This window comes from Anguilla rostrata, chromosome 14, assembly GCF_018555375.3.
Source record: "Anguilla rostrata isolate EN2019 chromosome 14, ASM1855537v3, whole genome shotgun sequence".
NCBI lineage: Eukaryota > Metazoa > Chordata > Actinopteri > Anguilliformes > Anguillidae > Anguilla > Anguilla rostrata.
Genome location: NC_057946.1, coordinates 15,108,795 through 15,135,468, shown reverse-complemented (window position 1 = coordinate 15,135,468; position 26,674 = coordinate 15,108,795). Strand labels below are relative to the sequence as shown.

Sequence of the window (26,674 nt, the reverse complement as noted above, 5' to 3'; positions counted from 1 at the left end):
TCAGAGGTGAGAGCATCAAATATCTTTTTATTGGAAGGCTGAATTGATTTGTCCACAGTCTCAGGCTTAACTATAACACGGAGTGTGGCACAGTGGGTAAGGAACTGCGCTTGTAACCGAAAGGTTGCAGGTTCGATTCCCGGGTAAGGACACTGCCGTTGTACCCTTGAGCAAGGTACTTAACCTGCATTGCTTCAGTATATATCCAGCTGTATAAATGGATACAATGTAAAGTGCTATGTAAAAGTTGTGTAAGTCGCTCTGGATAAGAGCGTCTGCTAAATGCCTGTAATGTAATGTAATGTAATAACACAACAAGCCTTTAGTGATAAGCCTCCCCTGTCATACGACAGGCCATCCAATCACAGCTTGTTTGACACAGACAGGAGTGGGAGAGACAGAGCATTCTGTATAAAATCACTGACACAGAAATGATGCCTTCTATAGGATTATAATAACAAGCGCAACTGACAGAGTAACAATAATACCTCTCACAAGGAGGAAGTGTCAGAAACCGTCTGCCTGACTGGAGACACCATCCTCATAGCTGTCTCCCATTGATGCATTCTGGAGATCTCAGATGTCAGCAGATGTATAACTCACAGTTCATTTACCCCTTTTAAGTCTATCAATAGATAATGTCCCATACCAATATTTGTACCTAAAGTACTCCTTGAGAAACCAGTTATACATGTGAAAATGTCAAGAGGACAATGCACAAATTATGCCTGTGGTAGCACTTGTAGTTTTGAGGTATACTGCATATTTTTTTAATACATCAAAATGTTTTTTATTTTCATATTTCACCAGATACTGGCATGACACATTTTCATAGGAGATGTTAAGTCATTAACTTTTTTCTCTCTTTCTCTTGTCTCTGATGCAAAGGATTTTTTTCCCATGAATATGCTTTAATACATACAATGCAGGGTCTTTGTCATTGTCATAGGAATTTGGAAAAATACAAGAGGCTCTGTTATGATTGAATGCACAGGTAGATTGTGGAAATATCTCCAGGTGAGACAAAAATTGTTATATTGTGGACCAATTTTGTGACTCCAGACCCAAACCCCTGTGTGGAGGAGAAGGGACTGCTTGGAAGTCAGGTATTACAAAAGGCTTTTACTCATGCTATTGACTGATGTATAAAGTACATGTATACGATGCATGTGGTAAGTATGAATAACTTGAGCATCCATCATTGGAAACAGCCATCAGAGATGTGTTCTATGTGTTGCTAGCAGTTGGTGACAAACATAATACTGCTAACAAAGGGAACTGATAGTCATTATCTCATCTCCTGAAAGGAATGCATTCTTAGGGGCACACTTGACAGAAGGGAGAGTGAGAAAGGTGCGATACATACACAAACAAAGACATATTCGGCATATTGATTGACAGAGATAAGGTGGTGGAACAATGAGAGATAGAAACAGACAGTTCTTTCGTACTTAAATACTGGAATGTTTTGCACAGTATGCTTTGATTTTTGCTCAAAAGCTGCTCAGGTTACCTGGAGCATGAGCAATACTGTAAGCAGCATTTGTATTTGTGTGTGTAGGAACAAAAAAACGAGACGTCAAAAACCAGAGATGACTGGAAACTTCCACAGAGATGATGCAGATACAAACCTGTTTATACAGGTATGGCAGGGATGTGATAAATAAACAGCAACAGAATAATGTTAAGGAGAGAAGAAAACATCACCTGCTTGGTAGTTATACAGTGCTCTTACACATGCAGTTGACCTTCCATGTCCAAGCACTGTGAGAGAAGAAAGACACAGAGAGTGGAATGAGAGAGAGAGAGAGAGAGAGAGAGAGAGAGAGTCATTCATTGAGCAACACTGTGCTACCCCACATGCAAAACTAGTGACCTCAATCCATCAAGTCTCTTGCCTCTCTCCAATCAGAACCAAAACAACACAGACAGACAATAAGACAACTCAGACATACAATAAGCAAGAGCCATATACTGACTGAAGTGTATACAATTTCCAGTGAGTTACCGGCATGGTATGTACTCAACAGAATTGTTTAAATTCTCCGAGGAGAACAGAGGCAGTTATAAATGTACAGATAGTAAAAAAAAAAAAGAAAAAAAAAGAAAAGCAAGCTCACTCTCAGCGTGTTTCTGAGACATTACAAACACTGGGCTTAGTTTGGCATGCATGCTCTCCCCAAATTAAAGCCCTGTACAAGACTAGTATAGGGCAATCTATGCCCTCTACTGGTAGTGTTTAAAAATGCATCCACATTCAAATTTCACATTAAATCCCTCTGGACATATCTTGGACTTGGTGCTAAGCAGTGGTAACCCACACTCAAGTGTCTTTGCCAGTTTCAGACAGATGCAGGAGTCATTTTCACGTCCAACACCTACACCACTAAAATAGTGAATGACGTTGTGGCTACATGGGCAGTTGGTCTTAAAATGAGGTGTGGTCACAGTAACTGTCGGCATATTGATATTTTGATGGACCTACACCTTCCTTATTTGTGACACACAGAGGCACGCACAAAAATACATAAAAATATCAGGATTACAATGGTAAAGATTCCTATTGTGCATATCAAAAATATGAAATAAAAATACAACATGTGATAATGGACAGTCATAATATTGATCCAAATTATACAATCACAGAAATGACGAATAAAAAGGGCCAAAAGCCCATTTTAGGACAATGGAAAAGACATGTCTGATGACAAATATAGTGCGTGAATTGACATTCACTGGAAAACCCATAGAAACAGGTACTGTAGCCTACAGAGGAGTTTGGAATACTGACAATATGCTTCAGATGCATTCATAAGTCTGGTGGAACATTGCAATACAGCCCTCAGATGGTCTGAACATTCACTGTGGTGTGTTGTGTACTGCACAACATTACCAAAAGTGAGGGATGTCTTGGACATAAATGAAGACACATTGCAGGACTTTAGAAAGCGTGACGGTGAACTGCTTGACAAATCAATGAATGGAAATACACCAGCAACATGGCTGGCAGAAGAGCTGCTTCATCTATAGCCTGGTAGTAGTCAGAATGGTTTTTCTGATTGAAGTCCAAAATTTTGTTAGGTGAATACAGCATTTATTTGGCCCCTTTAAAACACCTTAATGTATCTTGATACTCTTCAAAAAAACAAAGATTAATTCAAATTTCTTCATTTTAGCACAATTTTTAAACCCCAGTTCTTCACACTTATTAAATTACAGTGACCCGCTGATTTCATCTGTTAAACATAACAGAACACATTATTCTGAAGGGAACTAAAAGTCTGATTAAGAAGAATAAACTTTTAAAAAATAAAGAAAAAAAACCCATATTCGCACCACATTACACAATTCATTCATAAAATTTTAATGGACTCAGCAGGTCTTTTTCCTCTGAGGTAAATCTGTCTTCTGAAGTCTTGCTAAATCCGCCACCAATTTGTAAAGAGGCAAATGCAGGTGCTTTTAAAGGGAATGGAAACTGACACTGATTGGTTTATGTTACCCTCCAATCTATTAATTAAGCCACAAAGTCGAGCCCTTTTGAACTTTTTGCGCCTTACTTTGCGCTTGAACTATCCGCCATTAAAAAAGCAAACGTATGTACTTTAGACCACACGCTAAGACTATTAAAATAGAGCCTGTGTTATTTACATTTACAAGCAGACTATCTGTAGGCATACAAAGTGAAGAGGAAGGGTTAAACAGCGACGCCAGTTGTATACTGTAACTGCCTTGCCTTGTGTAACTCTTCTCCATTTTCTGATTTTACTTCCCCCTGTTTTTCTGTGATGACCTCCTCCATTCCAGCATGCCTTTTGGTGGAAGGGCTCAGCCCAGAGTCATCATCCAGTTCAGAGAGACTGAGGTTTCCCCCTGAGGGCAAAACATTTTTCAAAAGTCTCTGACTTAGCCCACCTCTACTTTTTAACTGGAAACTATCTCAACAAAAAAGACACATTTCCTGTATACTGCATGCACAACACTGGAAAATCCAAGGAAATCCGTAAAAACAATGAGCTCGCTATGAAATACAGTTATTTCTCGTTAACACTTTAACTGAAGTACAGCATGATGTTGTGTGGTGTGCCCTCAAGCAATGGATACTCTGCTCAAGAGAAGGATGTTAGCTAACAAATCAGTCATTAATATTTACAGTGTAACATTGAATCAGCATTCCTTGGATAGTCAAAAATCCTTGACCAGGCATGAAAGGCATTTTGCATAGTACCTGTACCACGTGATTCCAAAGAAACTCCATTTTCATCATTTTCATCCCTCCCCCTTGGTTCAGCACTCATTCCATTGGCTGTCAGTGAGGACAGCTCCTGAGGTGGGGACTGTGGTATATTCCCATCATCTACAACCTCACCTGCAGTGAAAGACAATTTCAGTGATATGATCCCCTCCCCCCGCCCCCCCTCCAATCACTTTCAGTCATCTTTACCCACCTGTTTCACAAGATTCCTGGTATGGGTGGCAGACAGTCTGAAGCTCCACCCCTTCATCAGCTTCTCCAGTTAGGATTGGCTCCTGTAATGAGGCAGGCTGGACTGTCCCCTCTTCCTCTTCTTCTTCCTCATTCTCATCTCCATCATCTGCTGATGGTTCTCCTTCAGGCACAGCCTCTGATTTTAGGTCTTCCTCCCCTGAGGAAGCGGAGTCCAGCACAGGTACTGTTTCCTCCACAGTCACGCTGGAGGGCTGGAAATCCACTACAGGTGAGCTCTCTCTCCCTGCTAAAGCAGTAGCAGTCTCACTAGCCTGCAAACTTGGCACTTCCTTCTCTGGAGCTCCAGTCTCTTCATCATCCCATTTCTTCTCTTCCACCACTGGGGCCTGCACCTCTGAGTCACTCTGTATCTGGGAGGGAGGCTCATGTCCTTGAGAGGAATAAGACATAGAGGCGTGACACCCGAACCAGTGAAAAAAAATTCTGGGACACTCAAACTACAACATTTTTTCAATACTACAACAAAGGATTTAAAATGTATTTAAAATAATTTAAGAGAATTCTTGTGCATGGGACATGGACATTTCATACAATAGATAACTTTACACATTTTTTCACCAGCATTGAATGTATACATCATTTACATCATTCACTACACTGATAGCATTTTATCAATGAGGTTGGGTGGAGACCTAGGGAACAAGCAACCAGAGTAAAGTCCCAAAATATTTCCTGCGCAGTTGGGTGTACTTGGTCACTAACTATCCAGCAGGACACATTTTGTTGGTCTAATTATGTTCCTATTGCATTTACATTTCACAATCTCACCCAAAGTGATTAAAATAGCTTTAACTGTTTACATATTAAGATTTAGATATTTGCTTAGTCAAGTACCTTGTTTAAAGGGTACAACAGCAGAACTCCACCTGGGATTTGAATCAGAAACTTCTGTTTTGAACAGTAAGAGCCCTGACTAAAAGCCAAAAATAATCACATTTTGCACACATCCTCTTCCTCAGTCTATAGCACTGGGTTCTATAAATAATATGAAGTTCATACCTAAATCACTGAAAATATTTATTGGATTTCATATATGAAATGATGTTATTGTTCTTCACTGTATGATCTTATTGCAGGCAGCTAGCTGATGCCTACCTTCAGTCTGTGAAAGGCACTGCAGAGAGGTAACCTTTGTGATCTCAGGGAGGGGCCTGGTGGGAGCTTCTACAGGGGGAGGAGAATCCAGGGGGCAAGGGGAAGGCAGGGAGGATGACTGGGATTGAGAAAAGCTGGGGAGGGGACCTGGGGAGGCAGGAGGAGCAGGAGGGATGGGGGAGGGAGGGACCAAGATATGGGGCTGTGGGATGCTTGTACCATGGGGCAAAGAGGGGGGCTGACATTGGGGTGAGAGGGGTGGGAGGGGCCTGGAAGGAGGCAGGCTGGGTAGCGGGGAGGTAGGGGCGGGCCGCTGAGGTGAAGTGGAAGGCATCACGAGGGGGGCGTGGGGCTGGTGCGGCAGAGTGATTGGCCGGAAAGTTGGATCAGAGCATTCTGGGCTGGGAGGAGACAGAGATCCGTGGTAGGGGGAGGTGGGGGTACGGCTGAAGGGATAAACCACTGTGGGACTGCGAGGGGAGGAGGGAGTGGAAGAGCCTGACCTCCCAAAGATAAATGCTGTGTCAGTCAAGCTGCGCTGATAACGGCGGAATGGAGGTCTGACTGCAGAGAAAAATATGAGAGAGTCAAGGGAATAAACATTCTGTTCATTTTCAGATCAATGCATGCAGTGGGTTTATAAGCATTAACCTTTTAAGGGGTAAGATCACAAATGTGTGATTAGAATGTTCGTAACTAAACATTCCAATCCTGATGTAACAATCACTACAGGTAACTGAAAGCAATGCAGTTCTAGAATCAATGACTAATCTATTCTTCAAAGGGTTAAATACAGAACAAGCTTCATATTTATGCTTCACAATTAAAATGGATGACGGTACTTAGGACATGTTTATCATAGGAATGCAGGTGCATCTCTAGCATTTAAAAGCTGTGTTTGTCTACCTTCAGTGGAATTTTTTCTCAGCCATGGAGTCTATTTGTGATAATCACTTCTGGACATTGAACAAGTATTAGATAGCAACAGACACTACCTTAATAATTCACAATATTAACCTCCACTCTTCACTACCCCATCCTCCCCATCACCTCCTTCCTCCTCACCTGCATGGGGAGAGCTCGGGTTTGAAGGGGTGTGAGAGGAGGAGGATGACAGTTGCCTGAAAAACTCCCGTGGATTTATGGAGCGCTGTGAGACCAGTACTGCTGCCTCCTGTAGGACACAATGTAATGCAACATAAAAGTCTGCATTCATTCAGAAACACTACGCACCGATTCATCCATGGCACAGTCATTTTTAAATGAAAAACCAAAGACTAGAAAGAAATGTGGATACATTCCGAAATAATCTTAAGATGTACACTCAGTGGTACAGCTATCCAATACCAGGTAGACCAAATTTTTTCCTCCTGAACAGCCTGAATTCTTTGTGGCACAGCCTCTACAAGGTGCTGCCAATATTCCTTAGGGATTTTGGTCCATGCTGACTCGATAGCATCATGCAGTTCCTGCATATTTTTCAGCAGCACATTCATGCAGAAAATCTCCAGTTCCACCTCATCCCAAAGCTGCATGCTTTGTATATCGAGTTTCAGCCACAAGATTCGTTGTGTGGAGGACAGGTTATTTGCATTAACAAAGCGTACCCAATTAAGGGAGCCACTGAGTTTATATTACTTGATATATTTGTAAAAAATATTTTTAAATCATAGAGCCGAATTCCAGGTGAGCATTTTATGTGAATAATAAAAGGGATATTTCGTATGAATTACCAGCTACCACTCAATAACTCTTTCGATAAGAAGGTATTACACAATGTCACACTCGCATCGTACCAGATCGAGAGGAAAGATGATACACTGAACAAGAACATGAATAAAGACAAAGTAGCAAAATATAGCTCTTAGTTGTGTAGAACTGCATGCTGTCATAGCTGCATGCATTTTCCATAAAACAGAGTTAAGGGTACATAGAAACAAAAATAAAAAATAAAGCAAAGTCAGTATTCTGAATTGTACACTCATGCAGAGAGGTGTAGACTCACTGCTGCCTTCTCAATAGATTCACTGTGATGGAAACGAGCCCTCATCTTCTCCTCATGCTCTCTCTGCTGCTGCTCCTGTTCAACACACCCAAGATAGACCACTGAGACCCCTATGCGCACACAGACACACAGACACACGCACACACACACATACAAACACACACGCACATACACACACACACACACGCAGACACACACACACACACACACATACACACACGCAACACACACACACAGATGTATGCATGCACAAAACACTGAAATACATACATTCAAAAGCAGTTATGTAACCAGGATATAAAAAATACCAAGGTCAAGAGACTCAGCTGGAGTGGGATGAGTTGGTTTGAGGGTGGGGGTTAGGCCGACATATGCCGGGACATTTTAGTGTGTAAATGCCGTAGGCCTACATGTGCCCTGTAGATCAGGTTAAAATTTCAGAAAACTTTGAAAATGGACGTGAAAGAAAGTACAGTGGACATGACCTTGGTGTCCTCAATGATAGTTGTGGTCCTGAAAGTCATTTGCATCTCAATCCTTGCTTCACTTAGACAGATAGACATTCACGTTCAGTACTGAAGCTCTACCTCTCTCACTCAAAGACACATCCATGGTCAACACTGTGTTCTTGCCTTTTTGGTCCACCCTCTCACTCACCCATTTTAATTTCTCCTGTCTCCGTGCCTCTGCCTCAATCTCGGCTTGTAGTTTCCTGAGATACACAGACATACATTTAAAAGCAAAGATCTGAGTCTGTAATTAAGCGAAAACTGTCCAACATTTAACAAAAAAAATTTAAGATCTCTTACAAAAAACATTGAATACTGACATAATGGTATTCATTTTAAAAGCAAACACAGGGTTCAAAATCATTGCAAGCAAAGTACTCATGAAATCAGATATAAAAAAGTGGAGGACAGAGAACTCCTGCATAAGTTCAGGGTGAGCACAAGAGGGCGATTTTGACCGCAATATGTAGGAAACTTGCTAGCATGCATTCCAGTCATCTGTGAGATTGACCTCTGCTTCTGTATCATCTGTTCTTTCTCATTCATCTTTCTTTCCCTCTCCTCTGCCTCTCTGCGTTCCTGTTGGATTCGCTCTCTCTCCCTTCTCCTTCGATCCTCTATGGCTCGCCGACTCTCCTCTTCTTTCCTGTCTTCCTCCTCTTTCTTTGGGATGGAAGGAGATGTGAAAAATGGCATCACATAAAATACTGGCTTGAGTATACTGTAAGTCAACAAACTGATTCATATACAGAATCTTCACCTCTGCACGTGCCCAGAAAGAGTCTCTGCTGAACCTTTGAACCTCCATGGCAGCAATTGTTCTCTTATAGTTAGTACCCTAAATGGCAAGGAAAGAAAAACGAAGAACAATATTATTGTTCTTTCGTACCATAAGCATTGCACAGATTTAGAGTGAATGACATGAAAAGTAAAACTGGAGTAAACATTCAAGACCCACATCACGAAGCACATTCATTTATTATAGACTTGACATTTTTTGTAGTAAAATGGTGCCCCCCTGTGGTAGCAGTCCCCACAGCTCAGACTCACCACAGTTTCCTCCTTAACCACTGACAAAGAGCCCCGCTGGACTCTCTCTTTGGGAGCATTGAGCTTGCCAATGATGGCTCTGATTTGTTCTTCAGTCACTTGCTCTGGTCTGCTGGCATTTACGAAAACATGAGCCTCCTGAGATATATATATATATAGAGAAATAGAGAGAGAGAGTAATTTACTGAGCAACACTGAAAAATTGAGAAAAAAAGCTGAGTATTTTGATTTTTGATGAATTTTTGTTTGGAAGGGAGTGACAGCAGATCAGAGTGCAGTGGTCCTGGGTTTCACACTGGCAAGTGCAAGTCAGAGCCAGGACAGGGCTGCAGCATGGCTGTGTGTGCACAGGGAGCGCAGAGCTGCTGCTGCTGCCTACAGCTTTCACATCACTGTGAGCTCTGGCCACATGCATGGAAGCCATAGCTTTACATGGGATTATTATGTATTCACAGGGCTTTCTTACAGTGGTTAATCAACCCGGAGTGTGGCCTTGCACCCACACCAATCCATCTACTGGGGCTATTTGATATCAAATTAGTATCGCATGCTATTTGGTCATGTCAATGAGTTGTGGTAGCCTCTTTGAACTATTCAACTCAGTGCCACAGACTGAGGGGTGACATATATGGTATATTGCTGGATCAGGGTCCTGCTTCTCCCACATTTCAGAAATGTAATAGTTTCCAACTTCCCACACAAATCTCTCAAGACTGATCCTATCTGGTTTCATCCAGCATGTAATTACATCAGCTGCAAGGAACTATTGTTGCTCTCTAAACTTAGAGTTACACACACACGCAAGCATGCACCCACACACGCACATAAATATATGCACGCACACACACACCTGCATGTATACACACACACACACCAACGCACACACGCATGCATGCACACACACACACACACACACACACACAAACACATGCATGCACGTGCACCAACATTTTCCAAGGGCTGAGATCAGACAGAAAGTTCAGGCATTAGTGTAATTCAATTAACACCAGGCGAACATGTGTGTACCAGTAAACCTGCAGCCACTGTCTAAGATGGCTTACGGACACACCGAATATCAGCACTCTGATGTTCTGCCAGCAAGGGGAAAATAACTGAATGTGCACGCCTCTGCACTCAGACACATTCAGAATCTTTTCCCATCTCTCCTTTAACAGCCTGTGACAAACAAGCCTGCCACAGGCCACCGAAGTGGCTTTCCAAGGGGCCCTCCAGCACAGAGACACAGGGAGATGATTTTCAAACAGTCCACGTTTATTTACGAGGGTGGCAAGATGTTACAGCCAACTGAGCAGATGTTAACACTGTCATGACTGAGAGGCCCTCCTTTGTGTGGGTGGGGATGGCAGATTTAACCTGTGCGCACTGATTGCCTCACTACGCACAGGTGCAGCCACCCCTGTTCCCGGGTCCAATTAGCCTGGCCAATTATCTAATTCCTAACCAATTATCTAATTAGCTAGGTCTAATTAGCTTGACCCAGGGCAGGTGTGGCTGCTTAAACCAGCCATCCCCACACAGCCATTTCTCTTTCCTCTCCCCCTTTCTTCAGCCATTTAGACTTTCCGCTGTGTCTTTCATCACATGACAGGAAGTGGCTCTGGGCTTGTGTGCTCCGTTATAGAGCTCTTGTCATCGGCAGCCATCTCAGTGGCACCAGTCACAATGGAGGAGGAAATTCCAGCAGCATTCAGCCTGTCACTGCCTGGCACAGACATTTGAGCAGGACAGTGGGCAGGTCATAGGTGTCATGAGGCCCAAACATGTACAGGAAACCCGCACAAAAAACAATAGAACACACATTTTTAAAACCAGATGGTCTTCAGCTCCCAGGTGGGAAACTGGCATTATACCTACAAACAATACTAAACCTCATGGGCAAACCATGCATGAATGCATGGGTCACAGACGATAGCCTATTTTACAAACTATTACCTTGAAGAAAGTCTTGACTGCAGGCACATGACTGGCGCATTCCGCTCTGCGATATTCATCCACCCCCTCACCCACCTAGAGACAGAGCAATGCAATCATGAGATGGGGGTCCACATAGCCAAGGTAAATACTCAGCAATATCTATGTATGATTGTGTCACTAATTGTATCAGACTCATGGTTGCAACTTCATTTCTCTGCTTCTGTGTTTATTTGTATACCCTCCTCAGCATCTGCACTGTCTGTTACACTTGGTATGAGATTTCATATAAAGTGGGTAGAATACATGCAGTCTGTTCAGCTACATCGTGACCCATTAGTGGAAATATATGCATCTCCAGAATTATGCCCACACAACTATGTTGCCAGACCTACAGACATCTTGCATTGCATTTTACTTTGGCTCCTGTCATGATGTGTGCTTGGGGAAACTGTTTGAGCTATAGCTACACCTTACATGTATCTTGTAAGTGCATTCCACAGAACCATTTCTGTGTTTGAGGGCATCATTGACTCACCCAGATTATCATCACAATACGGGATGGTCCCTGCCCATCCATCCCCACCCGACACAGCCCATACAGAGGCCGCATCACATGGAACTTTCCTGCCAGTTCACTCACACCACCCACTGTGGAGAGAGAGATGAAGAGCACAGATGGAGGGTGGAGGAGAGGGGGTGAGTCAAAACAAACCATGGATTTTAAACTATATTTTAAAAAAATTATATATATATATATATATATATATATATATATATAGATATAAAACAATTATCTCTCTATAATTGAAAATAACATTTTTAGACGACGTATCATACTTTCTCTGACCTGTGACACTCTAAATGGGATGGGATCTGGTTTGTGAGTTTGAGGTCCAGTGTACAGTACTTTAGAAAGTGATTTTCCAGTTAACAGTTAAATGACCTCCAGCCAGATTACATGCTGCATTGCTAGTCAATTGTTAAATTTTATGATATTTGAGCAGTCCAGTGAAATGAGGACACAGATGTCAAAATACCAACTTGTCAAGCTTAAACAAAACCTGCTCTGGATAAAAGCTTGTCTGAGCCTACCTCCCGAGTCAGACAGTTTGAGGTTGTTGGTGATGCCAACATATGTAAACAGGGCCCTGTAAAGAAGACAGAGAAACACGTCAGACAGGGAAATATCAGAGGAAAATATCAAAACACAGCCATAGCTGACCCATGGAAAATCTAGGTGCTGATCTTCTCTTGGAGAGTCAAGTAGCTATCGCAGTGGTACTCAATGCTAGCCCTAGACTTAAAGTCAGCAACCAACTCAAACCCAGGAAACCTCTGCAATCAGCAGCGTAAATTAAGTGCTGAGTAACCGTGGGAAGAGGAGACTCCGTGGCTTTCTAGGTCTATGATTAAGGATTACTGCACATGGCAATCAAACTGGATTTTATAGCTGCCTTGGTAGCTTTATTCTCACGCTGTCATTCAATAAGACATGACTATGTATTTTATTGTCTTTTGGATGGTATCACACCTTCTCTTCACAGAAAATACTGCATTCATTTAAAGGCTTTTTATACACACACCCTAACACCAGTATTATATTTACTCGCATCTCCAGGGAGACAGAATGCAGGCAGAAATACTTAACTCAGTAGGAAGCTACTTCCTCATGACCAACATTTTTCATGTTTTCCTTCCAAACCAACTGTTACCGCAGAATAAATTAAGGGCTAAATGTTCCAGCACATTAGACTAATTCAGGAACTTCCTTCTTTCCCGCTCAAGGCAAGGTGTGGAACAGCACATTTCCAGTAGAAACATGCAGACTTGCAGGCCTTGCTTAATTAGTGTTACGTTTCAATGCAGTAAGTCTCTCTGCTTCCATACTGTGTTACTTTGCACATGACTTTTGGCATGGCAGTGTATGTAGTTGAAGCCTTCCAATGGCTTAATGGGAGCCAAACTCAAGTCTCGGCCAGTTCCACAAGCATTGGTTTTTCCCTACGGAGACTGGGAACATCATAATAACTGCAATTTCCCAGAGAAGTGACCAAGGTCCTTTGATTAAGAGCTATGCAAAACAGTCACAGGCAACCCCCTTGTCACATATGGAGACACAATCCGTGTGTTAAACTCGAAACCCCAGTGCATTCGTTATCTGACACCTGCAGAGGCGTATATCTGTCACTGCTGCTCCGCTCAGGTTTGTGAAATATCACTCGTCAGCCTAACAAATGACTGGGGTTTACAGCGAGAAACGCCCTGTCTTTCCCCACTGTGTCACCGAGCAGTGCAGTGGAGCAGTAGCACACAGGAGAGACAGAGGTTGAACTGGTGTTGAACCCTGCTGTATATCTGACCAATGAGAAGTTAAACATTCTGCAACCAGGCACCTTTGTAAAACATAGCACCACTGTAAGGTTAAAACAACCCAAATGTGGATACAGTGTATCAAAAAACCTCTAACAAACAACTGTACCATTTGTGCCTTTTAAATAAGTGCAGAATTGACACACTAAAAATGATATTGTTGTTGATACTTGAACCAACTTTAATGGGTGTTTTGGTAATCCGGTACTTTTAGGAATAATTAGTTAATCTAATTGTGAGTCAATTTATTCATTTATTTCCTGTCAGTTGTTACTCTGTATTTCACATAAATACAAATAATATAAAATAACCTAGCCCCTGAATGTGTCAGAGGTCTTAACACTTTAAACTTCTAACACTGTCTTTCACTACCTGATTGTATTACTACACCCCCCAAACAATGACCCCCCGCCTATCCAGGCAAAGACAGACATGTCTACGCTGGCCTGCACAAGTAGACCATTAGCATAAAGCTTGCACCCCAAAGTGCTCCAATATGTACAGATTCTAATTGCTTGCTTGGCATGGAAAAGTTTAATTGGCTACTGGAGTGGCAGTAAACTGCCTACTCCATGCTGGAGTCACCTACTCCATGTTGGGCAGTTGTGTGGAGTCACCCAGTCAATCATTTGATGATGGAGATCGCCAGACCAGCCACTGCACACTGACCAAAGCCTCTCCCATAATAAATGACCATTTGAAATATCACTTCAACACCATCAATTCAGACAACAGATTGAATGCACCCATGCCCTCAAAAATGTCCTTTAAAGGTACACAAAAAGTGCATTATGAGTAATCAAACATGACTCAGACATGCCCTTGGGAAGCCAGGTTACCGACAGTACTGTACATCAAAACCTCAATAGTACAAATATTTACATGCAGTTTAAAGAATCCCTTTAGGAGATAAGTAGCTAGGTCATGAGAGTCTCTGCTAAAAAGATAAACAAGACAGAGTTATGAAAGGAATAGACAGATTACAGTGGTCACTTTGATCTCGGTAGAATTTCACCACTGAAAACAAAGACTCCCTTGCTGGAGCAACTAGACTCTCCTGACACTGCCCACACAATTCACTGTGCGTGTCACACCATGGACAGCATCGGCGACTGCAGCAGTCACACATTTTGTGTCTGCCATTCTGGCTGAAAGTGGGAAGCTAACCCTTAATTTTATCAGATTAGAGTACTATTCCAACACAACCGGATAATATTTTTTCCATGAGGGAACCGATAATTTGGTCCCAGATCTGCATGCTATCACGGAAGAATGCAGCTATTGTGTTCCCAGGCCATCAGTGCAGCACATGGCAATTTAATTGTCATCCCTGGTTGCTTTTGGATTAACGCGTGACTACCCCCTAATGGGAGCCTGCTGCAATAACCCCATTAACTCTCCTTGAATGAAAAGGCCAGCCTTTCTATTTGTGATTCCTTAAGGTTGAGCTGCCCATGAATGGGGAAGTGGGACCAATACGTTCAAGGGCTCCCAGGTTTGGGTCTGAGGCACAGGTGACAAGCATGCAGCCAAACAGCATTACCTGGATGGAACATCACATGCTTTCATTGACAAATAAGGCCCAACTTGCCATTTAACTCAGACAAGAAAAAATAAGCCACAAAAAAAAATAACTCAGGATTCGAGCCAACAGACCTTGAGTGAGAGCAATCTTTTGAAGACTGCAGTGTCAACTCAAGCTGATTGCAGAAATAAACTGAATGCAATTATAACTATTTTTTCGTTGTTTTGTGTTGTGAGGACTGCACACATAATGCTTCTTACCTGTTATTTCCAAATATTTCCAATATGGGTTCCTGATGATTTCTCTCTTTGACTGAAATCTACTCTTGCAGCAGAAATTCTGTTTTATATTAGTACCTCAGGGCTCTGATCTCCAGGGTCAAGGGTAATCCAGCCCAGGCACCCAAGAGGCTTTTCTACCAGCAGCCAGGCAACCTTCACAGGCATTCCTGGAGCCAGGTGTGGATCCCAAAGGGTGTGGTCCCAAGGGGTAATGCTACATCCAGTTATTCCAACTCCTGTTTTAAGATTGGAATCATTTAAACAGGGGCATATGGATAAGCCTCCACAATCAGGGCAGAAGGCTTCGGTCTGAATATTGTTTTAATCTTACATGCATGTGGCACTCTCTAGCGAAAGAGATCAGAATATGGGCTTCAACTGATCATTTGGGCCAGAGTCCATGCAGTCATTCAAATGCAAGTCCCCCATCCCGCCTCCCCAGCTATAAATCTGGATAGAAACAGAGGACTGCAGTCTGTCTACCTCCCTCCCTCACTCCCTCCCTTCTTCTCTACCTTCATCTTGAGGTTTGCATGAATTTGTGGCTGTTGGCTCTCCTTGGACTTGGGGCCCAATCTGCTATTTATGAGTGTCTGGCAAAGGCGACATTACACTGCACTACGTTCATTTCCTGTGACACTCACACAGCCCCCCTGAATGACCAAACGGACGTACCATTATTTGCACAGAGACACTGTTTATAGGAGCTGTCTGCAGTGGCATGTTTACACTTCAGTCATCAGCATGCTGACAGCACTGCTACTTCTTGTCAACACTGTATCTATACTCAGACTTTGAATGACAGAATTTCACATAAATGCATTTTACTGTCTGGCAGATTTAGAAAGCCAAGCAGAGATGGCTGAATCTCAGATATACCACATTTAACAGTAGTAATTTGAGGCATGCATCCTGACTAGAACCTACCGGGGCCCAAAGGTATACTATCATCAGCCCAGATATTAGGCCTATTTTTAGCTCTGTGACATTGGGTCAGATTGGGTACAGGCAATGTTTTTGCTTCCAGTTTTTGTAATGTACCGTTATGCTGAACTAACAAATGCCATATTTGACATCACAGGAGCAATAAACTAAAGCTAATTGGCTAGCCTGTTCTGATCAATACAGACAATGACAATTAATTAAATTAATTTTTAAACACTGGGGTCTAATTTCATGGCCATTGAGCTATAAGGGATTAATATCATATACCCAATGAAAGATCACTTCTGTATTTTGATTACAAGATGACAGTGATAGCCCCACCCTTGACCATGGCCACACCCATTTATCTTGACTGACCCAACAGAGAAAAAGGGGATGAGAAGAGCCAAAATTGTCAAACTGAAGCACCACTGAGGCCTGAAGTGGATTACCCTGCCCCAGAGCCTAGACTCTGCTTCCTGAAATCAGGTGGGAGACAGATGGAAGGGCTTAGCCAGGGTGCAAAAAGGGGAAAGGAGAAAAATAACAGAGGAGGGAAAGGATTGAGAAAATAAATCATAACACACGGGGAATGGGGAGAGATGGGATTACAGTCACAAACCATGTAACTGGATGAAGAGAGGGAGACAACAGGGGAGAAACAGAAATAAAACTGTGATATGACATAGTAGGCAGATTGATGAAAAAGGTGAAGAGAGAGAGAACAAGAGGAGAGAAAGAACAGAGCAGTGTCAGGGAGTAGATGGTGGAATGTCAATGGGAGTAATGGAAACATCAGCTCTCAGCAAAGAATGTGCCAAATACTCAAAAACATCTAAGAAAATAAACAAATAAATGCATACTTGGCTAATGAGCATGGAGGAGTGGAGGATTTTACAAGCTGTCTAATACAAACAGAGTATACAAAAAAAAACTAAATTAGAGATCTAAATATTAGTATCTAAACTGGTAAATAGTTCAATTATTATCTAGGGAAGCCCTGGGAATATACATTTTAAAATATGTCAGATAGACAGACAGACAGACAGACAGACAGACAGGCAGATAGATAGATAGATAGATAGATAGATAGATACACTGGATTCATATATCTGCTGTTCTATCCACGTGAACATTCTTACGCAGACTTCATGAAAGCTTGCTCTCACCATGTGTGTGCAATATTTTCAAGATTCCCCTTTACTGATGTGGTGCAAACTGATCCACAGTAAAACACAGAAAACTCTTGATAAGATAAATGAGTTTAATCAAACTGTCCAACTGTCATCAGACATAAAGACCAAAATTGTCTTAAAATCATCAATCATTTAAAGGTAATCTTTAAAGTAAAAATTCTTCCAGTTCGTCATCAAATTGCCTGTTTCCATCGTGGTTTGACAAAGCCCTCATTTGGTATTCACCAGTGGATACCAGCTTTTTGAATTTGTGTTCGGTACTTGTGGATAGTGAGTACTTCATTAACACTGCATGTTTGACCATATTTTGCGTCAAGGCCTTCTGGTTTTTTCGCTGATTGTATTTCGTGTTTGACCATTGACTCATTCTATTCGACGTCTTGTTTTGCTGTATAGTGATTCGGGTTAAAGTATTCCCAGCTGGATTACAAAGTCTTCCATTGGGACACTATTTTGTTATTTTGCTTTGCTATTTTCCTGTATTATTTTGTAGGTGACTCTAGGTGGAACTTTAAATCTCTGTTGGGGGTAAGATATTTTTAATCTTGGTCTCAACCTGTAGATTAAGTGTCCCGAAGCTCAGCGTTCAAAGCCACCCCGTCCCCGGCAAGCCTTCGAAGGCTAGCCAGGTTAGTTTTGGATTGGCAGATAGGGACTGGAGTTGCTCATCAGTCTGCAGTTATCATTCCAATTAACTATTTCACACTCACTTCTCTTATCCTTTATGCTATGGTCTGACCCAGACTGGGTCATAACAATGATGAACTAATCATTAATCAACATATAAATTTCCACTTCACCAGATGTATGATGGTATGCTAGACTTTAGAACTGCAGTAGATGAGAGATGAAGGGTTCATGACTACTCACTGACTGGCAGTGTGAGTCTGGAGCACAGCTGTGTATCACCACAGGAGTTATATGGCCATATCAGCGACACATGGTTGCAGCCCCCTCAGAAATTGGCCATACACAGCTAAGATGTGGATTTAAAATGAGTGGTATGTTTTTAGATCCTTCAAGCTGTTTCTTATTTTAAGACATTCATCTCCCTCACACAGCAGTGTCCTCAATGACCCATACTCTACCTCTCCATCCTGGCAGACCCCACATAAAGAGCGCCATTTTACGTACAGAGATTTTATTCCGTACTCTGCCTAGGATAACAACGAGAACAAACCGGAAGACATGGCTCTAAAAACCCTAGTGAACTTTCTCATCTATCAACTGGGGGGGAAGTAGTGAAGATAGGTTTAAGAAAGAAATATGGTGCAATAACCTGAGAGAAATCAGGTCAAAGCAAAAACAAAAGGAATAGACAGATATTTTATTAATCCCTAAAGAGGAAATTAGTTTGACACCAGCAGCATAATGAATAATAAGTGCCAGGAACTGCCGTAACACTTACTGTTCTCCTTACAACAGATCTACAGCCCTTCTTTTGATTAATGGTAATAGATAGATATTTCATTATTCCCCAAGAGGAAATGAGAATTTAATCGGCAGCAGAACATATAATAAGCTCTTTTATTGAATTATCCCTGATCCCTTAAGACAGGCATGTGCCGTTCCTGCTCCGGCAGCTTGGGATGGCTCTGTAGAGCTTTCCTCTGTGATTGTGTCTGGTGCACATATTCTTTTGTCCGTAGCCACGACTTTTCCCGAGTGGAAAGCCTATGAAGGGTCACCCCTGGCTGCACAGCACAGTTTTCTCTGAGTCCTGCTCTGTCCCTGCCCTGCTTTAATGACTGAGAGCCAGCACTGACCTTCTTGGGGGGTGGGGAGGGAAAGAGTTAAGAGGAGGAAATACAGGACTCTCACTCAATTAAAGATCAGAATGAAAGCCTCATAATTGCTCCCCCTCCCCCACTCCTTCAGTATATAGCTGTTCTGGTGAGAGCAGGAGAAGGGCCCTGACTCCCGTTCTCCATCATTTCCTCTGTAAGCACAAGGCAATGACAGCCAGTCCCCCTTTCATTCAAAAACTATAGCTCACTGTTTTGCACTGCTTCACCACAGTCATATTCAGTATGGAAGGGGAAAGAAACCAAGGGCCTATGATGCAGACAAAAGAAAGTTAGAGGGATGGCAGGTGGAAAGTAGAAATGTGCTGAACCCTGTGCAACATAAGGCAGGGCCCACCTCTGCCATCCACCATGAGACCACTCAGAGGGAGGTGCAAGCTCATCCAGAAAAATGATGGTCAGCAGAAAGGGAATGGGGGGCAAGTTAAAGTTATATCTTTCAGTAAACAGCAGGGCAGAACAGAGCCCTCTGGGACGGCTCTGGCATTTCCTGCCTGCTCCTGTCCCACACAGAGGCTGTGTCCCAATACAAAGACAGCCTAGCTGCCTGCATCCTTAGAAGTGTGCTCCCTCTGAAAAGGAACGGAAAAGGAACCTCAAAAGGCAATGTATTTGGGACGAACTCTGAAGGCAGGATGACGTCACAGAGCATTCACATACCCACACGGGATCAGTGCTTACTGTTACACCTTTACCGTTACTCTATTGCTTTCCAGCTGAGACCCAATGCAAATAAATATAGCCATTGTAGCCACAATATTCACCTTTCCACTACTTCACTGGTTTGAGCCAAAATTAATTTAACAGAAGTGAGGAAACACTTCCCCTGTAGGAAACAGAACTCATGTTGTGTATTTCAATTACATTTCTGAATTATTTCTTAAGGGGTTCTGTGGGAGTGTTCAGTTGTGTGTATGTGTGTGTGTGTATGTGTCTGTGTGTGTGTCTGTAGAGATCTTTGAAACTGGTCAGGAGGAAACTCAGGTCTATCTGACAGTGGGTCAGGTAGCATATATGTGCTAATGAGCATTTACTAGCTCACAGACTGAAGCAGCTAAGGGTAGGTGCGGTGTCCAGGAATGTTTCGCCCCTACTGCTGTGCCACTGAGCAATTTTAAGTAAGAACCCACAAACCCCCCCCCCCCAGTGTATGTTTATAAAGTTCAGAAATGTGTGTGTGTGTGTGTGTGTGTGTGTGTGTATGCACGTGTGAATAGGGGTGGGGGTTGGCTTGTTTCTCAGCCCGCACTTCCTGGCAGCTGCTGTCTGTAAGGAGGGCCAATTACCACCCCAATACAAAAAGCTGAGAGAAAACAGCCAGCCACCCATGATCTGGCCTGCCCGTCTCTGCAATAACAGTAAATCTGTCTCACAATGGGCCTGTGTGCTTTACAGAGACCAGGGCTAATCTGTAGGGCTGTGCTCCATTCACACCACACACACCAACACATCAGAGCCACTGCTGCATTCACCTGGGGCCCAGTAACAAGGAAGGGCTGAAACAATGAAGTGGAGGACCTAAAAAAGGATGGACAAAAACAACTCGTGGTCATTGAGGGAGGTACTGAGCATGGCATCCTGCCTGTTATTCTGAAGTAGGAATCATAAATATCCCCAACAAATCCCTGAATGCAATTAACAATTTTGGTCACTTACAACACTTTTGTCATCCAATCCATTGGCTGATTAACCAAAATAGCAGTAAATTAATGGCCATTAAAAGTCTTTTGCATGTCCCACTAAACACCTTGTCCTGTTTTATTTTCTCATAGACTCACCCTACGTGCACCATTAGTCAAATAATTTTAATTCTGTGGAACAGCTCCAATTCTGTGGAACTGAAAGCTGAGACAAGAGAATGCACAACACTGTATTGTTCCCGCTAAACCTAAAGTGTATATATTTTCATGTGCGTGAGCAATAGTTTCACCCAAGCTGAGAACTGGATACAGACCAGATTGCTGAGCACAATCATCACTGGATTGAGAGAATGCTGTTCACCTGTCACAGTTCACGGTGGTAGCCCAAGCAAATCAAACTCTTTCAGTTCTGACAGCACAGGAAATGTCAAGAAATCATACCCAAATGGACAGATACCCAGTAAAACACACTGAGGTTCTGTTTTGTCTCAACGTGTATTTTAAATTCCTTACCTCTTTAGATGACAGTAAAATGTAAAAACCAAACTGTAGATCCATAATTACTTTCCATTAAACATGTTACCAAATAAAAAACACAATTATAAATTATTAGTGAAACTAGATGTTTCGTCTTAAATTAGCAGCAATCTGCATGTATGTTACCAGTAAATTTAAAATACTTTTTTCCAGGTCTGACAAGGTAACACCAAGAACTCTAATGCAGGCGATTATATGAATGGCCTATAACTGTCCCAGATTCAGCACATCATTAATGTCCCACTGGCATAGTGATTCATACCCCAAACAAAGGCTTGCTGCTACCTGCTGACTTTCTCCCATTAATGATGAAAAAATACATAAACCCTGGCTTTGAAACATTATATTTAACCAATTATGTATAAAACAATTATAGACACACACACAAGTACTGGAAAGTAAAACACTAACTGTCTAATTTCACAGTATAACATTGACATTGTGATTCCACCTGTCCCTCATAGGCAGCCATGCACAGCTCACCTGTGTGTGTGTGGGGGGGAGGGCTTTATCTGTATACGGGCCCTTATCTGACATTTACATCTCCAGCAGATTTGCTAGAGAGACCTGCAATTCTTTGGATGTTCTGGAATCTTTTGTTGTGACTTCTTGGATGAGTTGTCGCTGCACCCCTGGAGAAATTTTGGCAGGCTGGCCACTACTGGGAACATTTGCCACTGTTCCAAGTGTTCTACATTTGGTTATAATGGCTCTCACTGTGGTTTGGTGGCATCACAAAGCCATAAAAATGGCTTTGTAACCCAGACATAATTAAACTATATTTTATATATTTTATTAAACTATATTATAACTTCTTATGGAATTTCCTTTGATCATGGCATGGCATGCTTATAGAAACTTTGTAGCGACAACTTCACTCTGATGGTAAGGTTCAATATGAGTGAGGTTTAGATTCAACAGGACTGGCTGCAATCAAGCCTGGCTGTGTACAATCAGCTGAATCTATTCATCATTTAAATTTTGTTAATTGGTTGATTGAGTAACTAGGGTTCACGAGGGTGATATGGGTATTCGATAACTTTATTAATTAAATAAATGAAATAATAATTTTTTTAAAATGGCTAATATTACATTTTGTCTAAAGATATGAAACTATCCAACACTGTACATGCACAATTCATTAAGGACATTAATGTGTTGTGCAACCAATTTTCTTATATTTCAGGAAATGTCTTCATTTGCCTTTGACAAGTAGTGTATAACAGAGCTCCTGTGGGATCCTGTTTATCATGCTTTGATTTGCACAGGCGCAGTAACTCTGGCAACCAAAAACAAGAGGCTGCATTTTGAAATAAAGCTTTTCCCATGATCCCCTGGAGTAACACCTCCCCCAACATAAAAAACTTCACTGTGCTAGTATCGGGGGGAAAGGGCCAATTGAAGGAGTGAGCTTAAACAGATATATGCTTGTACACATTTCACCGTGGAAACGTGGGCTGAGCTTATATTATTAAAAAAAATTGGTCACAGAGCTCCATCACCCATCGCATCTGATTGTTAGATGAGAGAACTCCACTTCAAGAACATCTTTCAACACATTCCTGAGCAGCTAGATCTTTTGAGCGTTGTTTTGAACTGCTGTTTCCAGACGGAAACTATAATAAATCCCAAAAGTAAACATCTTGTTTAATAATACAGATACTTCATCAGGTGAAAGTAGCAAGTTCAAATAAGTTTGTGCTATCATGTACAGCACTCCAAATACCAAACCATGGCAGCTACGCCTTTTCTCTAAACAGCGTCTCATGTACTACACAAATACATTACACAAACTAAATGCATAGGTATATCTCAACTGCTGACAATGTCATGTGATCACCTGCTTGATTGCCCTTCAAGTTTGTACAAACGTCCCTTTATTGTAGTTTATGTTTTCCCAGATGGAATAAGGCTGGGTATTTCCTTTTGAACAAGGTCAGATCAAAACATTTGTTTAATTAGTTCTACCTGAAGTAAGTCCAGACTAATAAAATTATTTCCACTTCCAGTCCAGCAAATACCCAGTGTGCATGTAATCACTGAGTCTGTAAAAGTCCACCTTTAACTGCCAGTACAGGAAATGCTTCCCAAAAAGAAAAAATCAATAAAACATCAGCATACTTGTGTAAACCCTGTTACGTTAGGAAAGAAATGGCCCTGAAACATCTGAATAACATCGGAAGAGTCACACAGAGTAAAGGGCTTCATTTGGTATTTGTTGTTCTGAGAGAAAAGGGAATTTCCAGCTTTTATTCAGAGTGGCTAAAATAAGAATACAAAAACAGGACAGACTGGGAGGGAGGAGGAAGAAAAGAAAGCAGGAGGCTGTGGGGGAAACGTGAATGAAGTGCTGATCAAATTCCTCTACTGTATCTGCCCATGCAAAACAATAACCAAGAGCAATTCAATATCATGATCGAAAATATAATGCATGTTTCACATTTGTCTTAAAACAAATTCTCGGCATAAAAATAATTACGTGCTAATATTTTAGAATATCTCAATTCTTAAAATTTTGCAATATGTTCCATAACATATGCACAGGATAATAAAATTCACATTTTCTAATCAAATAAAAGAGTAATTAAACTTAAATAATAATCTTGCACTTGTTGAGTAATACCTGTTTAACGTTTTGCATTATTTTTGCAATATTTTCATGAGGGAGTAGGTTTACATCTCTCAGTACACTCAATACTAGTCCTGCGAAAAAGAAAGAAAAATACAAACTAGATGCAGGCCTTTGAAGTGTTCCTGAATAGCCTACACAAAATAACAGGACAAAGACCGTAAAAATATGTCAGGCAGGGCTGGACTACCGAGTGGGAATATTGTGGACATATATTCAGCAGCTCTGCGTGCACACAAGGCCATTAGATAAAAGATACTGAGGCCTCAAGGCCAGAGCCGAGTGAGCTGAGGGATCTTTTTTCAAAACATCCCTCTCCCTCCCCCTCCCCCTCCCAGTCACCTCCTCTTTCTATCCCCAAATCCCCTAAAACTGCTCCCAGCAATGACCTCACTCTAAACACCTTGAAGAGGAGCTGTTCGGATTATCGCTGCACCCAACCACCATGCTTGCCTGCCAAACAGTGCATGGTGAGGTTGATTCACGATTTTAGAAGGGGATTTCTTTATACAAATCACCTGAACATGAAAGAGATTTGGTGTGTGTGTGTGTGTGTGTGTTTGCATGTGATGCTTAGGTGTTTTAAATAAATGTAAGAATAAATGGAATAAAAGAACTCTTCTGCCATTCTGCCAAACCTAATCAATGTAGTGTTCAGAACACCCACTGTAGTTCACATCTTGCCACACAGAGACTTAACCACATCAAGAGGCATAACCCCCTTAACCCAGATTCAGACACAGAAATACATACAAAGCATGTACACATGCTTGTAGGTGTCAGTGTGTTTCCATAGAGATTAAGTGTGTGGAAAAAGCCAAACAGTTGCGTCCCAAATCACCAAAGCTGCTGATAAAGCTTGCCCGTAGGAATTATAGAACTCTGTATGTGGGAAGAGAATACACGACAAAAAAGCATAAAAGTCCCACAGAACTGCTGCCCCTTGAAGTGCTCAAAATAGTAAATGCATTATTAATCAGTGCAGCAAAGTTTCCAATCAGATCTCAGTAAAAGCACTTCAATTTACATTAGGATTTTTTTAAGCAATAACTGTTGCATATATAAATAGGTGTACACTGTGACATAATTCCTTGCATCTATGATTCACCTGCACACCTGTCAGTACAGAAGGGGATGGGGCCCAAGAGCAGAACTGTGCACAGCTCGCAATGACCTGATGTTGCAAACAACATGAACCACAGTTAACAACAAAGAAGCAGTGTGGGGAGAACATAGCTGCACCATTGTGATAAATTTCCTTTCTGAAGCGTATCCAAAATTTGTGTGTACATTTTTTGATCTTATAACATTCTAGATTTGTTCCAAGGCACTTTGAGAAAACATGATGCTGACAGGGTCTGAAAAGTCACAAAATCCAAAGACGAAGAGTGCTAAATTGGGAGAAAAAAAAACCTGTCAGTAATAGCACATGTGGTTTTACACAAGGGTGCTCCTGAGAACTTGCTCATGACTTGAGAACATATGTAAGGGGACCAACTGAGAGTTTCCACATAAATTGTTATGTCGTTAAGTTAAACCATGATGTCAACTATCATGGAGAGAGACACTCAGACTATTAAATTCATTGGTCTCCCATTCAACATGTCTGATGTTGTGTATCTCATTATCTGAACAATCCTGTTCTATTTCCAGACAGTCCCTCCACCTCATACATTAGTATCAGATACCTCAGTGATGTGTGAATCAGTCACCATTCACTGAAAATCATTGGCCCGGAAATTATTTTCTTACACCTTCAAGCTTTAAATGTCCCAATAATTCTCTCACCCCCAACCCCATACTCACAAATTCTAACACATACTACTGTTCTTGATCAAACAGTTTATATGCTTTGTAAGTTCCTCACACTTTGGCATGGTCTGATGTAAGTCATATGGTGTCTCACTCAGTCACTGTCTCTGCTAGGGATTTTTTATTACTCTTTTTTCCCCAACAATGGCTATAAATATCAGTATTGGCACGAGTCACCGATTCATAAGTTACTGTGCTGCCTATTGCCTTTATACTTTTTACTCCCAACAGATGTTTCTATGCAGGATTGTTTTTTCTCCTATACAGAGTTTTACCTTGAAGGGAAAACATGTTTAACAAATGTTAAATTTGGAACAAAGTGTTGAAGGAATGCAACCCTGAGTCACACCGAGTGCATTCACACTTCCACATCACATGACTCAGCAAACAGCGCTTCATGTGAAATAGTTTAAAAACAGATCATTTCAGACCTTTTTCCTGACTGTGTTCTAATAGTTGTAAATAGACTAAATAAATCATTAGTCTAGCTTACTCCCACACCCCACATACGGGTTGGACCAGGATAAGTGCAAATCTATTTTCCCAAGGCAGGGGCCCCTCTTTTACAAACCTGCCATTTTGGATAAGGACATTTGTGAGACATTGTTGGATGCATGCATTGATCAAAGCATGGAAGATAAGGACCATAGGTTTATCCTCTGTGCTACAAAACTACAGTGTAGCTTAAAAACACAAAAGGCCAATTAAGCTCCTGCAGATAGATCTACAAAAAGTGCTAAAATATCCAAACTTAATTTCAAAATGATAACAGCAAATTGTTTTTCATAATTACATATGATTTAATTACTAGGCCTATACCTTGAGAAAAGACAATGTTATTACAGGCTCCC

General features: G+C 41.7%; 1 protein-coding gene across 3 annotated transcripts in view; it reads right to left on the bottom strand.

The window, feature by feature from the left end:
* Positions 1-26,674, bottom strand: part of LOC135239270 (drebrin-like) — a 30,941-nt gene that overhangs the window by 2,762 nt on the left and 1,505 nt on the right. For 2 of the 3 annotated variants that reach the window (XM_064307820.1, XM_064307818.1), the window contains 13 exons: positions 12,197-12,252; positions 11,640-11,752; positions 11,123-11,197; positions 9,170-9,307; positions 8,880-8,957; positions 8,631-8,782; positions 8,268-8,322; positions 7,611-7,685; positions 6,671-6,779; positions 5,606-6,169; positions 4,449-4,880; positions 4,229-4,369; positions 1,708-3,873 (listed from right to left, as the gene is read on the bottom strand). In XM_064307820.1, the coding sequence (XP_064163890.1) occupies positions 3,698-3,873; positions 4,229-4,369; positions 4,449-4,880; positions 5,606-6,169; positions 6,671-6,779; positions 7,611-7,685; positions 8,268-8,322; positions 8,631-8,782; positions 8,880-8,957; positions 9,170-9,307; positions 11,123-11,197; positions 11,640-11,752; positions 12,197-12,252 (2,164 nt within the window). In that variant the 3' untranslated portion in view covers positions 1,708-3,697. Of the gene's footprint in view, positions 1-488; positions 3,874-4,228; positions 4,370-4,448; positions 4,881-5,605; positions 6,170-6,670; positions 6,780-7,610; positions 7,686-8,267; positions 8,323-8,630; positions 8,783-8,879; positions 8,958-9,169; positions 9,308-11,122; positions 11,198-11,639; positions 11,753-12,196; positions 12,253-26,674 lie in introns of all 3 variants that reach the window. The other variant, XM_064307819.1, reaches the window with a different exon arrangement.